Source organism: Nerophis ophidion, linkage group LG22 (assembly GCF_033978795.1).
Source record: "Nerophis ophidion isolate RoL-2023_Sa linkage group LG22, RoL_Noph_v1.0, whole genome shotgun sequence".
Taxonomy (NCBI): domain Eukaryota; kingdom Metazoa; phylum Chordata; class Actinopteri; order Syngnathiformes; family Syngnathidae; genus Nerophis; species Nerophis ophidion.
The window spans coordinates 33,394,994-33,412,125 of NC_084632.1; the positions used below are offsets into that span (position 1 = coordinate 33,394,994).

The window sequence follows — 17,132 nt, forward strand, 5'->3', positions numbered from 1 at the left end:
CATACTACAGGGCTGTGTGATTTTTGCCACCAGATAGAAAATGTTGACCATGTCTTAATACAATGTAGGAAATATAATAGAGAAAGAGAAATACTGGAAAATAAGTTAGCAAAAGAAAATATTAGGTTAGAAGTGGGAGATATATTAGGATTGCATTCAGAAAACATAGGGTATAAAGCAATATACACATATTTAAAAAACACTGGGTTAAGTAAAAGAATATAGAGTAGGATCCACCTCGGTCCACACTCCATTACAGTAGGTGGCGGTAATGCACACCAGAAGGTTGCTTGCCAACCGCCATAAAAACAAAAGAAGAAGAAGAAGAAGACACACTTGTCTCGTCAAGCCAACACAAGACCAGGAAAAATGTATTTAAGTTGTTAACTGTAAATTCAAGAGGAGACCTGGTGATACGCTTGTTCGAGTCTTCACACGAAGGTAATTTACTGTTATGTTGTCTCAGATACTCGCTTGACTGCATGTGTGCGAGCTAACGTCGATTTTACGCTAACACAACGTAGTAAACTTAATCCCGGAGGACATGTATTCTTATTCGTTTGCTTTAAAATTGTAAAAGTAGAAGAAACACGAACAAACGGATTTAACAAGTCATTCCTCGTATTAAAAACCTCGACACAGTCAAAGCCGGTAGGGAGGAGTTCATTTTGGCCTTGCTACTACTACGGTATGGGACTATCTTTGGGACTTTAAGTCTAACTTTAACTTAGGCCATGGGTATTCAACTGGGGGTCCAGGAGCCAAATCCGCCCCGGAATGACACCATACTGGCCCCCAAACTTTGGTTGAAAACTTGGCTGACAAACATTTCTGCATACATGCACTGGGTGTGGTGAAATTCCATCCATCCATCCATTTCCTACCGCTTATTCCCTTTCGGGGTCGCGGGGGGCGCTGGCGCCTATCTCAGCTACAATCGGGCGGAAGGCAGGGTACACCCTGGACAAGTCGCCACCTCATCGCAGGGCCAACACAGATAGACAGACAACATTCACACACTAGGGCCAATTTAGTGTTGTCTTTGGAGGTGGGAGGAAGCCGGAGTACCCGGAGGGAACCCACGCATTCACGGGGAGAACATGCAAACTCCACACAGAAAGATCCCGAGCCTGGATTTGAACCCAGGACTGCCGGAACTTCGTATTGTGAGGCAGACGCACTAACCCCTCTGCCACCGTGAAGCCCTGTGGTGAAATTATCCTCTGCATTTGACCCATCCCCATGTTCACCCCCTGTGAGGGGAGCAGTGAGCAGCAGTAGTGGCCGTGTTCGTGAATCCTTTTGGTGATTTTACCCCCAATTCCAACCCTTGATGCTGAGTGTCAAGCAGGGAGCTAATGGGTCCCATTTTATAGTCTTCGGTATGACTCAGCCGGGGTTTGAACTCACGACCTTCCAGTCTTAGGGCGGACACTCTAACCACAAGTCCACCGAGCAGGTTATAAGGGTTTTAAACCTCCATTCTGAAGGATAAACTGTATGATTACAGTCGGCAAACACCTGATATGATTGTGTGTCGTTGGTTTGAAATTTAACTTGTGATGAGGTGTTCTCGAGGCAGCACGGTGGAAGAAGGGTTAGTGCGTCTGCCTCACAATATGAAGGTGCTGAGTAGTCCTGATTTCAATCCCAGGTTCGGGATTTTTTTGTGTGGCTTTTGCATGTACTCAACGTGACTGCGTGGGTTCCCTCCGGGTACTCCGGCTTCCTCCCACTTCCTAAGACATGCACCTGGGGATAGGTTGATTGGCGACTCTTAATTGGCCCTAGTGTGTGAATGTGAGTGTGAATGTTGTCTGTCTATCAGTGTTGGCCCTGCGATGAGGTAGCGACTTGTCTAGGGTGTCCTCGCCTTCCACCCGAATGGTAGCTGAGATAGGCTCCAGCGCCCCCCGCGACCCCAAAGGGAATAAGTGGTAGAAAATGGATGGATGGATGAGGCCCTAGTGTGTGAATGTTGTCTGTCTATCAGTGTTGGCCCTGCGATGAGGTAGCGACTTGTCTAGGGTGTCCTCGCCTTCCACCCGAATGGTAGCTGAGATTGGCTCCAGCGACCCCAAAAGGAATAAGTGGTAGAAAATGGATGGATGGATGAGGCCCTAGTGTGTGAATGTGAGTGTGAATGTTGTCTGTCTATCAGTGTTGGCCCTGCGATGAGGTAGCGACTTGTCTAGGGTGTCCTCGCCTTCCACCCGAATGGTAGCTGAGATAGGCTACAGCGCCCCCGCGACCCCAAAGGGAATAAGTGGTAGAAAATGGATGGATGGATGGATGAGGCCCTAGTGTGTGAATGTTGTCTGTCTATCAGTGTTGGCCCTGCGATGAGGTAGCGACTTGTCTAGGGTGTCCTCGCCTTCCACCCGAATGGTAGCTGAGATAGGCTCCAGCGACCCCAAAAGGAGTAAGTGGTAGAAAATGGATGGATGGATGAGGCCCTAGTGTGTGAATGTGAGTGTGAATGTTGTCTGTCTATCAGTGTTGGCCCTGCGATGAGGTAGCGACTTGTCTAGGGTGTCCTCGCCTTCCACCCGAATGGTAGCTGAGATAGGCTCCAGCGCCCCCCGCGACCCCAAAGGGAATAAGTGGTAGAAAATGGATGGATGGATGGATGAGGCCCTAGTGTGTGAATGTTGTCTGTCTATCAGTGTTGGCCCTGCGATGAGGTAGCGACTTGTCTAGGGTGTCCTCGCCTTCCACCCGAATGGTAGCTGAGATAGGCTCCAGCGACCCCAAAAGGAGTAAGTGGTAGGAAATGGATGGATGGATGAGGCCCTAGTGTGTGAATGTGAATGTGAGTGTGAATGTTGTCTGTCTATCAGTGTTGGCCCTGCGATGAGGTAGCGACTTGTCTAGGGTGTCCTCGCCTTCCACCCGAATGGTAGCTGAGATAGGCTCCAGCGACCCCAAAAGGAGTAAGTGGTAGAAAATGGATGGATGGATGAGGCCCTAGTGTGTGAATGTGAGTGTGAATGTTGTCTGTCTATCTGTGTTGGCCCTGCGATGAGGTAGCGACTTGTCTAGGGTGTCCTCGCCTTCCACCCGAATGGTAGCTGAGATAGGCTCCAGCGACCCCAAAAGGAATAAGTGGTAGGAAATGGATGGATGTATGAGGCCCTAGTGTGTGAATGTGAGTGTGAATGTTGTCTGTCTATCTGTGTTGGCCCTGTGATGAGGTAGCGACTTGTCTAGGGTGTCCTCGCCTTCCACCCGAATGGTAGCTGAGATAGGCTCCAGCGCCCCCCGCGACCCCAAAGGGAATAAGTGGTAGAAAATGGATGGATGGATGAGGCCCTAGTGTGTGAATGTGAGTGTGAATGTTGTCTGTCTATCAGTGTTGGCCCTGCGATGAGGTAGCGACTTGTCTAGGGTGTCCTCGCCTTCTACCCGAATGGTAGCTGAGATAGGCTCCAGCGACCCCAAAAGGAATAAGTGGTAGAAAATGGATGGATGGATGAGGCCCTAGTGTGTGAATGTTAATGTGAATGTTGTCTGTCTATCAGTGTTGGCCCTGCAATGAGGTAGCGACTTGTCTAGGGTGTCCTCGCCTTCCACCCGAATGGTAGCTGAGATAGGCTCCAGCGACCCCAAAAGGAATAAGTGGTAGAAAATGGATGGATGGATGAGGCCCTAGTGTGTGAATGTGAGTGTGAATGTTGTCTGTCTATCTGTGTTGGCCCTGCGATGAGGTGGCGACTTGTCCAGGGTGTACCCCGCCTTCTGCCCGATTGTAGCTGAGATAGGCGCCAGCGCCCTCCGCGACCCCAAAGGGAATAAGTGGTAGAAAATGGATGGATGGATGGATGAGGCCCTAGTGTGTGAATGTGAGTGTGAATGTTGTCTGTCTATCTGTGTTGGCCCTGCGATGAGGTGGCGACTTGTCCAGGGTGTACCCCGCCTTCTGCCCGATTGTAGCTGAGATAGGCGCCAGCGCCCTCCGCGACCCCAAAGGGAATAAGTGGTAGAAAATGGATGGATGGATGAGGCCCTAGTGTGTGAATGTGAGTGTGAATGTTGTCTGTCTATCTGTGTTGGCCCTGCGATGAGGTGGCGACTTGTCCAGGGTGTACACCGCCTTCTGCCCGATTGTAGCTGAGATAGGCGCCAGCGCCCCCCGCGACCCCAAAGGGAATAAGCGGTAGGAAATGGATGGATGGATACTACTACGGTAAAGTTAGAAAGAGATTGGCACATTCAGAGATTACAGCTCAATAGCTCAAAAACGAATCATCTCTAAAGCACAAATAGTGCGTTTTTGCAAGTTAAATGACTGAATTTGGTAACAATAAATTGCTTTATCTTTAACATATGTGTGTTTTACCTGCTGCATGGCTTATCTGGGTACATTTATCAATAGTTTTGTTTTTAGTACATTCTAATAATTAAATTTTTCTTAAAGCACATACAGGAGTGGCAACCACTTGTCATGAATAATTTAATGTCAGTAAAACTTTTTTCTATTCTAATCGAATCCTTGATTATGGCAGACTGTATGTAATATGGAAAATTGTCAATTGTTCCTTGAGTGCAACAAAAAAAAAACTGTGTGTTCAATGCTATTTATTTTAGAATTTAACCTTCTAGAACTGTTCTTTGATTGCAATAGGCAACATATGTTTATTGTATTGTAAGATTGTTTTGCAAGAGTAAATGTTCTCACACTTAAAAAGTTATTACTGGCAGTGTTTTTGCGGGTGGTGTTGCTGGCCCACTTCCGCACTGAAAAACACGAGTGATGACATCACGAATATTGTCGACAATTATACTTGATGGTGTAGTACAGGGGTCAGTGCATGTGTCTCACATTACGAAGGTACTGAGTTATCCTGGGTTCAATCCGGGGCTCGGGATCTTTCTTTGTGGAGTTTGCATGTTCTCCCCGTGACTGCGTGGCTTCCCTTCGGGTACTCTGGCTTCCTCCCACCGCTAAAAACATGCTTCTAGGGATCGGTTGATTGGCAACACTAAATTGGCCCTAGTGTGTGAATATGAGTGTGAATGTTGTCTGTCTATCTGTGTTGGCCGTGCGATGAAGTGGCAACTTGTCCAGGGTGTACTCCGCCTTCAGCCCGAATGCAGCTTAGCATTCGGGCAGCGAACCTCGCGACCCCGAACGGGGCAAGCGGTAGAAACTGGATGGATGGATGGAGGGATGGGTGTCAAATAATATGATAAAGTATATATATATATATATATATATACATATATATATATATATATATATATATATATATATATATATATATATATACAATCTCCAATCCATCCATCTATCCATTTTCTACCGCTTATTTCCTTTCGGGGTCGCGGGGGGCGCTGGCGCCTATCTCAGCTACAATCGGGCGGAAGGCGGGGTACACCCTGGACAAGTCGCCACCTCATCGCACGGCCAACACAGATAGACAGACAACATTCACACTCACATTCACACACTAGGGCCAATTTAGTGTTGCCAATCAACCTATCCCCAGGTGCATGTCTTTGGAGGTGGAAGGAAGCCGGAGTACCCGGAGGGAACCCACGCATTCACGGGGAGAACATGCAAACTCCACACAGAAAGATCCCGAGCCTGGATTTGAACCCAGGACTGCAGGATCTTCGTATTGTGAGGCAGACGCACTAACCCCTCTGCCACTGTTTGATCAGCATCTTGATATGCCACACCTGTGAGGTGGGATGGATTATTTTAGCAAAGAAGAAATGCTCACTAACACAGATGTAGACATATTTGTGAACAATATTTGAGAGGAGTAGATGTTTTGTGTATACAATAATAATAATAATAATAACTTAGATTTATATCTCGCTTTTCTAGACACTCAAAGCGCTCACAGAGAAGTGGGAAGTATAGTAAAGGTTTTAGATCTTTGAGTACTAGTCATGGAAAATGAGAGGGGAAAACAAAACTGTTGTGTTTATATTTTTGTTCAGTGTATGAATAAACTTGTTTCCACCATAAGTGAATAGTTATAGTGTTATTGTCACAGAAATGTTTGTAGAAATTTGTGTAAGTTTCACATGTTTGTAAGCTGAACAGGAGGTGATTAGCAGAAAGTTTTGGAACTCTACACTTTGGCCAGCGTTTGCAAAAGGACAAAAGAATGTGTTTGCATGTGGACAAAAGGTCTGAACGCTGAGATAAGTATGCGTTAATGAAGTATCCGTGTCGTGTGGACATGGCCTCAAACTTTATTAGGATTTCCCCCCAAAAATATTGCTTTTATCTGCTATCAAGAGAAACACACCTCGCTTCCTGCTTCTTCTTTCGCTCCACTTTACGGCACGCGCATCCTCATATAGCAGTCAGCGCTGTGCGGAGGATTCGGGGAGATGCAGTTTATTTACAAAGCAAAAGTGCCAAAATCAAACGACACTTAAGTCTACGGTTGATACCGTCACGCGTCACATAAACCGCAAAACCGTGGAATATACAATATCATTACATCCCCAGTCTACATCTATTCATTTATTTGTTTATTTTATAATCTCCCCTGCAATATTTGAATGAAACGTTTCGTACACACTACTACTACTCTTATTACTCTTACTATTTCATGATCTGACTGGAAAAAAAAAATGATAATACATTTGATTTCTTACATCTATTGTGCTGTTTTGTTCTTTTTCCAGGAACGTATCGGTAAAAAAACTACGATGAGAGTGTTGGTGACAGGAGGCTCCGGCCTGGTGGGGAAGGCCATACAACACGTGGTGGAAAAAGAGGGGCGAGGTAAAGAAGAAGAGTGGATTTTCCTCTCCTCCAAAGATGCCAACCTCATGTGAGCACACTCTGTCTCCATCATTACAGTCAACATAATCCTGAATAAGTTTTTAATATGGATGAGACAGGCTTATTTTGGAAACAAATGCCCTCTCGCACCTTCATAATGCAGGGTAAAGCCAAAAACGCAGGATTTAAGGCCCAAAAAGATTGTGTGACTCTAGTTGTGTGTGGAAATGCTGCAGGTTTCACGATAAAACCTGGGGTTATTTATAAGTCAAAAAATAATAGAGCCCTAAAAAATAGGTTTTGATCTTTGGTTTAATTATTTAATACAGTAATGTAGTATACTTTTTTTTTTTATCCACAAAGGTTTGAACTTTAAGTTTTTAAACCAGAGAAATGTGAGAAAATGTTAATGCCTGTCTGAGAAAAGTTTATGAAGTGTGTGGTTAGGGGTTTTACATACTTTAAATATATGAAAAAAACATACTGTACAGCAGAGGTGGGACCAAATCATTGTTTTGCAAGTCACAAGTAAGTCTCAAGTCTTTGCCCTCAAGTCTCGAGTCAAGTCCCAAGTCAAGACAGGCAAGTCCCCAGTCAAGTCCAAAGTCAAGACTGGAAAGTCTCAAGTCATGTCCCAAGTCCTGCATTTTGAGTTTAGAGTCCTTTCAAGTCATTGTAACCACAGACTAATATATTTACACGGATTGTGTTTGCTTTTAAAATGTTGTATTTATGTATTGAAACGAGTGCATTTGAAATTGCAGGGAAAAAAATGGTGACACATCACTTCAAAATAGCACTATTAACAAGTCATTTTATACATTTAACTCATTCCTTTACAGCAGGGGTCACCAACGTAGTGCTTGCGGGCACCAGGTAGCCCGTAAGGACCAGATGAGTAGCCCGCTGGCCTGTTCTAAAAATAGCTCAAATAGCAGCACTTACCAGTGAGCTGCCTTTATTTTTAAAATTGTATTTATTTACTAGCAAGCTGGTCTCGCTTTGCTCGACATTTTTAATTCTAAGAGAGACAAAACTCAAATATCCATCCATCCATTTTCTACCGCTTATTCCCTTTCGGGGTCGCGGGGGGCGCTGGCGCCTATCTCAGCTACAATCGGGCGGAAGGCGGGGTACACCCTGGACAAGTCGCCACCTCATCGCAGGGCCAACACAGATAGACAGACAACATTCACACTCACATTCACACACTAGGGCCAAATAGAATTTGAAAATCTAAGAAAATATTTTAAAGACTTTGTCTTCTCTTATTTAAATAAATTCATTTATTAGAATATTTTAAAGACTTTGTCTTCTCTTATTTAAATAATTTCATTTATTTTTTTTACTTTGCTTCTTATAACTTTTAGCTGCACGTATGACAAAAAAGCGTGTGAAAATGAGTGGTATTCAGTGAGGTAGGATGAATTAAATGCGCTGACAGTTCATTGCTCCTGCCAAATTAATTTCACTGAGTGGAGTGGATCACCACTCCAAGATGGCGGCCTCGCGGCTCGTCAGCGCCAGTAGGCAGTAGCGGTCGATGCTGTGTTTCCTTATAAGATGTCTATGGTTATAGCGTTAGCAGTGAGTTTACAGCCTAACTGATTTAACTACACAGCAAATAAAAGTCACGTTACTTAGCCAATAAACAATTAGCTTGGATTTGAAACTTACCGGTCTTTGTGCATCTTCATATGTCAAACGAATTTGGAAGTTGTTGCGTCTCCGTCTGTAATATTCAAACTGCATGTTTTGCAAACTGCAATTAGTTTTTTGTTGCCCAAGTCGTAGTCTTTATACCCCAACGAAACCAACTTTGGCATAATTCTTTCTCAGCGGCGCGTTTTTTTGACAACTCTTCTTTGTTGGTTGTCCTGCACTTTGATTGGGTGAATGCTGAGGGATGAAAACAATGTAGATCTAATCTGATTAGCTATTGTTCTGAGAGCACACACGCTGACCGACATACATGTTCAAAATGAAAGCTATGGAGCGCTCCTGAATAACTTTTTAATCTTTGGGTTTTGGGGAAAGTAGCAGGTTTTGTCAGGTCAAAAGGCTCAAGTCCAAGTGAATTCACAAGTCATTAAGTCAAAGTCGAATTGAAAGTCTCTTTAAATTCTCAAAACCGCCATCGTGCCCCACCTTCCGGGCGAGAGAAATCTGGGTCTATGATTTGTCTTCTTCATAAAGGTCTTCGAGCTGCTCTTTGTCTGATCCTTCACCAGGACCTGTTTGTCTTGGGAGACCGTACCATTATTCCCCCGGACAACATATTTCCTAGGATCATTGGGACACGCAAACTCCTACCACGATAAGTTGGCAGCTCAGAGAGGAGTATGCAAGAGAATGCTACTGTCTTGCTTTATCCTGGCAGCGTTCATCAACATGCCTAAAAATAAGATGATTAAATGGGCAGCACGGTGGAGGAGGGGTTAGTGCGTCTGCCTCACAATACAAAGGTCCTGAGTAGTCGTGAGTTCAATCCCAGACTCAGGATCATTCTGTGTGGAGTTTGCATGTTCTCCCCGTGACTGCGTGCGTTCTACTTCGGCTTCCTCCCACTTCCAAAGACATGCACCTGGGAATAGGTTTATTGGTAACATCAAATGGGCCCTAGTGTGTGAATGTGAGGGTGAATGTTGTCTGTCTATCTCTGTTGGGCGACTTGTCCAGTATGTGGTCTTCCGCCCGATTGTAGCTGAGATAGGCTCCAGCGCCCCCGAAGGGAATAAGCGGTAGACAAGGGATGGGTAAATGGTGTATGTGTGTAAGTGCTACGTGTAGAGTGTGTGCACCTGCTGAAAGCGTTTCTGCCTGTGAAAAATGGTCCTTCTGCAGGTTGCCTCCCACGGTATAGCTCGGTTGGTAGAGCGGCCTTGCTAGCAACTTGAGGGTTGCAGGTTCGATCCCCGCTTGCACCATCCTAGTCACTGCCGTTGTGTCCTTGGGCAAGACACTTTTCCCACCTGCTCCCAGTGCCACCCACACTGGTTTAAAATGTAACTTAGATATTGGGTTTCACAATGTAAAGCACTTTGAGTCACTTGAGAAAAGCGCTATATAAATATAATTCACTTCACTTCACTTCACTCTTCCGTTTTCTTGCAAATGATACAAATAGCAGGGAGCACAGGGCCAGCAGAAGCGATAGGCAGGCCCGTCTTCGATCTTAGTTTTTTCTTTGGAATGTCACTTGTCGAACCCGAAGCGTTGTCCGATACCACAAACTCATCTTGACCAACATCCAGCCGTTTGGCCAGTTTTTCGGCAGAATCCAAACGCTTCTTATCAATGAACCGCCGGTAACAAGTCGGGTGAAGCCTGGCGTCATCGGGGATATCTTTAAATTCAACATCGATACAGCATTTACATGCCTCAGCTACTTTGAGACTCGCCATCAAAACAAAGCCACCGTTTTAAACAATTCCTGTAAGTATCCCACCTTCTGTTAGTGAAATCATTCACTTCTTCATTCCTACCAGACGTAACTTGTTCTTTTTACGAACTTTTTTAAAGGCTTACTGAAATTAGATTTTCTTATTTAAACGGGGATAGCAGGTCCATTCTATGTGTCATACTTGATCATTTCGCGATATTGCCATATTTTTGCTAAAAGGATTTAGTAGAGAACATCCACAATAAAGTTCGCAACTTTTGGTGCTAACAGAAAAGCCTTGCCTCTACCGGAAGTCGCAGACGATGACGTCACATGTTGATGGCTCCTCACATATTCACATTGTTTCTAATGGGAGCCTCCAACAAAAACAGCTATTCGGGCCGAGAAAACGACAATTTCCCCATTAATTTGAGTGAGGATGAAAGATTTGTGTTTGAGGATATTGATAGCGACGGACTAGGAAAAAAAACAAAACGAGTTAAAACACATTTAGACACATTTACTAGGATAATTCTGGGAAATCCCTTATATTTCTTTTGTGTTGCTAGTTTTTTAGTGAGTTTAACAGTACCTGATAGTCAGAGGGGTTTGTCCACGGGTGTCTTGACGCCAATGTCTCAGCGAAGTCGACGGCAGCTTTATGGACAGGGGAAGCTCAGCTGATCTCCGGTAAGAAGGAACTTTTTACCACAATTTTCTCACCGAAACCCTGCTGGTTGACATTCGGTAGGGATCCATGTTTGCTTGACCGCACTCTGATCCATAGTAAAGTTTCACCTCCAGGAATTTTAAACAAGGAATCACCGTGTGTTTGTGTGGCTAAAAGCTAAAGCTTCCCAACTCCATATTTCTACTTTGACTTCTCCAATATTAATTGAACAAATTGGAAAAGATTCAGCAACACAGATCTCCAAAATACTGTGTAATTATGCCGTTAAAGCAGACGACTTTTAGCTGTGTGTGTGTGCAGCGCTCATATTTCATAACAGCCCGTGACGTCATGCGTACACGTCATCATTACGCGACGTTTTCAAGAAGAAACTCCCGGGAAATTTAAAATTGCAATTCAGTAAACTAAAAAGGCCGTATTGGCATGTGTTGCAATGTTAATATTTCATCATTGATATATAAACTATCAGACTGCGTGGTCGGTAGTAGTGGGTTTCAGTAGGCCTTTAAGGTGTTTTAGTTGTTTTATAGTATTTTTCTCTTCATCGCTAGATGTTGTTGACATCGCCATCTTGAATCTGCGCGGTTACCCGATTGGTCGAATTTGAAGCACGTGACAAAAACGTCACCTTGAGAGGAAACTATTGTTACGCCAAGCAAGAAATGGTCCCGACTAAACACTATTTAAAAAAAAATTGCCCGCATGTCCAGTGGAGAACTTTTGTTTTTCTCATTGAAAACCAAAATATCTTTTTTAAGAACCAATAAATATTTAGTGCCCAGACATGGGAACGAGATGAAACGAAAAACGGGTTCACCTTACGGCCTATTAGTCTTGAATGAACAGTTGATGCATATAATCACAGCAGTATGATGATCATGTGTCTACATTAAAACATTATTGTTCATACTGCATTAATATATGCTCATTTTAAACTTTCATGCAGAAAAGGAAATCACAACTAAGTCAATTGACCAAAAGTGTATTTATTAAACAGCTATTAAGCAGTGGCACAAACATTTATGTCATTTCCAAAACAGAAAGTGCAAGATTGTCAGAGACATTTTAAGTGTCAAATAAAAATGAGCTGCATAATAGGAAATCAAATAGTATTCTTCCTTCGCTATGTGGTAGGTTACTACGGATGTTTTTAAATTCTGTTGTTGACTATTTTTTTCATACGGTGTTGATCTGGAAAGGTTTGCCTCGGCATTTTGATGGTGTGGGCGTGTGGCACCGAATGGAGATGTTGACATGCAAAGTTTCAAACACTCTTCATTCTCTAGCGGGTGACTTTTCAAATGATGCTACATATTAGCAGTGATGCTACTTTTTATAGCAACGCTTCAGCACCACACTTGACAATTTACCGTTGTCTGTTCGACATATTCCTTCTTGAAGACAAACCACCACCAGACGATGGACCCCCTGCTGTTTTTCTTGGGAATTAATTCTTCCTTCATTCTCCTTTTTCTCGTATCACCGCTCTCATGGCTCCGCTAGCATCTTAGCTAACGTTACCCATGCTGCTACCTCTCTGCTGGACCAGGGCGTATACGAATGTGACGTATGACGTGACAGTATGTGACGTTTGTAAGAAAGTGCGCTTGTCCGTGAGGAGAGACAGGAAAGAGCGAGGAGAGCCTGTAATGGAATGCCTGCAGCTAAGAGCAACTGCGTGAGAACGTATACCTGAATATCACGATATATTAATTTTCTATATCACACAGAGGCAAACCCGCGATATATTGTGTATATCAATATTTTGCCCAGCCCTAATGTGTGTGTATATATATATATATATATATATATATATATATATATATATATATATATATATATATATATATATATATATATATATATATATATATATATATATATATATATATATATATGTATATATATATATGTATATATATGTATATATATATATATATATATATATATATATATATGTATATATATATATATATATATATATATGTATGTATATATATATATGTATGTATATATATATATGTATATATATATATACTGTATGTATATGTGTATGTATGTATGTATGTTCAACATGTGACATATATGTGTCACATGTCATTGGGGCGGTGTAGCTTGGTTGGTAGAGTGGCCGTGCCAGCAACTTGAGGGTTCTAGGTTCGATCCCCGGTTCCGCCATCCAAGTCACTGCCGTTGTGTCCTTAGGCAAGACACTTTACTCACCTGCTCTCAGTGCCACCCACACTGGTTTAAATGTAACCTAGATATTGGTTTTCACTATGTAAAAGCGCCTTGATTCACTAGAGAAAAGCGCTATATAAATATAATTCACTTCACATCTTTGTCACAGAATATTTTGTTAATTTCTATAGTAAAATATAAATGTATTATATCATGGTTATTTTAAAAGCTTTGGGCCTCTTAAAACGTCATACTTGGCTTTGTATTTATTTCAAACAAAGTTGATGTTAATCAACCTGTTTATCTTTTTTTCCCAATTGTGAAAAACGTGAGCCACACGCATTTGTTTTTTGTAATCAGTATTGTAAGGAATTGAGTAGTATCTTGGGATCACATAATTTTACCCCAAAATTGGCCAATAAGGCTCCGTGCACTTCCATATTTCCTTGGCGCGTGCATTGCACATGAAATTTAAACTATTTACGTCATCAATGACAATGCCCAAACATGCACCTGGGGATAGGTTGATTGGCAACACCGAATTGGCTCTTATGTGCAAATGTGAGTATGAATGGTTATCTGTCTCTCTGTATTGGCCCTGCAATGAGGTGGTGCCTTGTCCATGGTTTCCCCTGCCTGCCACTCGACTGCAAGCCGTAGAAAACATATGAATGATGTTGACTTAGTTGATGAATTGCCCTAGTCAAAACAGGGGGTCATATCAAACATGTTATTTATTTTTAAATGTGTGTTCTTATTTTTTAGGAGCATGGATGAGACACAGAAGGTCTTTAGGAAATATCAGCCATCCCATGTTATCCACCTGGCTGCCATGGTGGGAGGACTTTACAAGAACATGAAGTTCAACCTGGATTTCTTGGTATGTATACATGCAACAGCAATTCCTGGACTAAAAGTAGTGATGGAAATTCTCTCCAAAAATTCTAAAATATTTAAAAAAATAATAATTAGGTGTAAAATGAATTATTATTAGGGGTGTAGCGATTAGTTTTAACCATGTATTCAATATTTGTGGTTGCTTATATGATTCAGGAACAATCTCATTTTCCTAGAACGATTTAATCCAAAACAATTCAGTGAGTTGAAATCGATTGAGTAACTTTTTGGCAAAAGCAATCAACCGGTGTTACTGTAAAATAAATACTGATTTCTGCAGGTGAATTTAACAATATTCCGGTTTTTTTTTGTAAGAGAAAGAAGATAAATGAATTATGGCTATAAACAAGCGAGTAAATAAGTAATGCCCAATGCATTCATACCTTATTTGAATGGAACCAACACTTTAGTTTGAGTTAACAAGAGGAAACCTTTTCTGCTCACATTTTCAACATTCAAGCAATTTTCAATAAAAGTACAGAAACCAACATTTTAAGAGTAGAATTACCTGCTAAATAAAGTTCCCCGACCAGCCATAAAGTGTCTGTTTTTCCGCAGAGAATGTCTCTGGTGTGCACATGTATGTACGCCCCATCATTCCTGTTGATGGTCTTGGCCCTTCGCTTCCTAATTTCAATAGCTTCCTTGATTCATATGTTTTATATCTTTCTTTGTAATAAATCTTTCATTATATCATTAAATGTGATAAACTTCATATAAAGTCTGCTGTTCTTAAATCAAATGTTTTCCTTTTTCTGGTATCAATGAAATTGGTCAATTCCCTTTCAAAACGATCTTGGATGGTTACCTTTCTTCTGTAAGGCAAACTTGCCGAGCACAGATTGATATACTTGAAATTTAGGAAAATAAATCGATCTATTGCTATATCAATCAATCGTTAGACCCCTAATTAGTATTGTACATGCACTCTTGATCAAAATTTTACGATTGCAAGAAATTACATTTACACTCTCTGAGTACTCCCACCTCCAAAGACATACAACTGGGAATAGGCTGATTGGCAACACTAAATTTGCCCTATATTGGAAAAAGGGGTTGGAAATGGATGGAATCTTAACAACATTCAAAACAGAGCTTCAAATGTAAAAAGAAAACAAATGGGAGTGAGACAAATTTTTGGAGTACGCAGTTCATTGCAATCAACCAATAGGCTGTTCATCAGCTGATAAAAAGTTTAAAACTACAGCCTTAAAACCACAATCTTAGCCAAAATATTTTGAAGCTTTACTTCAACCTAAAAATCCAACATGGCAAAATGTAAATTTTTCTAATGGTCTAAAATTTTTGATCAGGAGTGTACAAAAGATTAAATATAATTGGTTCACACCTGAGACATCACTACTGAATAGTTCCATCTATATTGTTTCCACATGCACTGCTCTTATTGGTCCCCGTGAGCTTATCTTATGTATCTTCTTTTTAGAGGAACAACATGTACATCAATGAGAATGTGTTGCACGCGGCACATGAAGTGGGTGTTGTCAAGGTTGTGTCCTGTCTGTCTACCTGCATATTCCCAGATAAGACCACCTATCCAATTGATGAGAAAATGGTAAGGTGTATTTGTTTTCAACAGATTAAGATAGTGGATAGTATTTAAAAATGTGTAATATTTCTAAAAGGATGACATTGTTGCGGACTAGAGCTGAGTATCATAGCCCATTTCCTAAATCAGCTCGATTTCCATTCATGGAGTTCTAAATTGATTAATCACTATTTGATTTGTTAGATTTGCACATAAATATTGAGAATATTTCAAGTCATATTTAGTGCTGTCAAATGATTAAATGTTTCAGTTAGATTAACACTTTTGAATTTGGGTTAATCATGATTAATCAGTTTTTTTTATAATATACAGTTTATTTGGACAAACTTTTTTTATACATTTTAATCAAATGTATGCCATTAATTTGCTTTAAACTTGGTAACAGTTTTATCTATAACCAGGGTGTATTTAAGGGAAATTTGCCAGCGAGCTCACCAGTCGCAGTCTCTTTACTTATATTTACACTGACAAATGTGATGACCTGATCACTGACTGTATAACAACCTGCTGCCTGACAGATGACCATTTGCTTTAAAGGTAGAGAAGTAAATATGGACATTATATATATAATATATAATATATATATATATATATATATATATATATATATATATATATATATATATATATATATATACTATAATTCAATTATGTTTTGGATAATAAAATGAGTTAACACCTTATATTTGACAGCCCTACTCAAAATACAATACTTCATTTTTCTATCTTTACTTTATTCTCGCCTCACCATAAACAGTTTTAAGTGCACACTTCTAAACTGTCTCCATTCTCAAAAGTTAAATTGTTGAAAAACTAAGGAAATAATTAGATCATGGTATTAAAGGGGAACTGCACTCTTTTTGGAATTGTGCCTATTGTTTACAATACTTACTTGCAACAAGAAGAGAAAATTTTTTTTGCATTCTAATTCGTAATAATTGTCTCGTTTTAGATAGCTAGCAATGCAGTTAATGCAATCAATCCATTCTGCCTCTAAATCCCTTTAAAAGCCTACTGAAATGAGATTTTCTTATTTAAACGTGTATACCAGGTCCATTCTATGTGTCATACTTGACCATTTCGTGATATTGCCATATTTTTGCTGAAAGGATTTAGTAGAGAACATCGACGATAAAGTTCACAACTTTTGGTCGCTAATAAAAAAGCCTTGCCTGTACCGGAAGTAGCAGACGATGTGCGCGTGACGTCACCGGTGTGAGGGCTCCTCACATCCTGACAATGTTTATAATGTGAGCCACCAGCAGTAAGAGCAATTCGGACCGAGAAAGCGACGATTCCCCCATTAATTTGAGCTAGGATGAAAGATTCGTGGATGAGGAAAGTTAGAGTGGAGCACTAAAAAAAAAAGAAGAAGAAAAAAGTGGCGGCAGTAGGAGAGTTTCACATGTAATTAGACACATATACTAGGATTATTCTGGAAAATCCCTTATCTGCTTATTGTGTTAATAGTATTTTAGTGAGATTGTAAAGTCATACCTGAAAGTCGGATGGCTGCGGTGAACGCAGTGTCTCTGAGAGAAGCCGAGAAGCCAAGATCACAGCTTTGAGCTGCAGGATGAGGTTGCGTAATCCACTCAAGTCTCCAGTAAGAGTCAACTTAATATCACAATTTTCCCATCCAAAAACTTGCTGGTTGACGTAGAGA

The 17,132-nt window shown here is 41.2% G+C and overlaps 1 protein-coding gene across 2 annotated transcripts in view; it reads left to right on the top strand.

Annotated features, from left to right (window-relative positions):
• Nucleotides 1-283: 283 nt before the first annotated feature.
• LOC133540799 (GDP-L-fucose synthase-like) overlaps nt 284-17,132 on the top strand; it is a 53,271-nt gene continuing 36,422 nt past the window's right edge. For both annotated transcript variants that reach the window (XM_061883743.1, XM_061883744.1), the window contains exons 1-4: nt 284-441; nt 6,649-6,797; nt 13,768-13,882; nt 15,344-15,472. In XM_061883743.1, the coding sequence (XP_061739727.1) occupies nt 6,673-6,797; nt 13,768-13,882; nt 15,344-15,472 (369 nt within the window). In that variant the 5' untranslated portion in view covers nt 284-441; nt 6,649-6,672. The remainder of the gene's footprint in view (nt 442-6,648; nt 6,798-13,767; nt 13,883-15,343; nt 15,473-17,132) is intronic.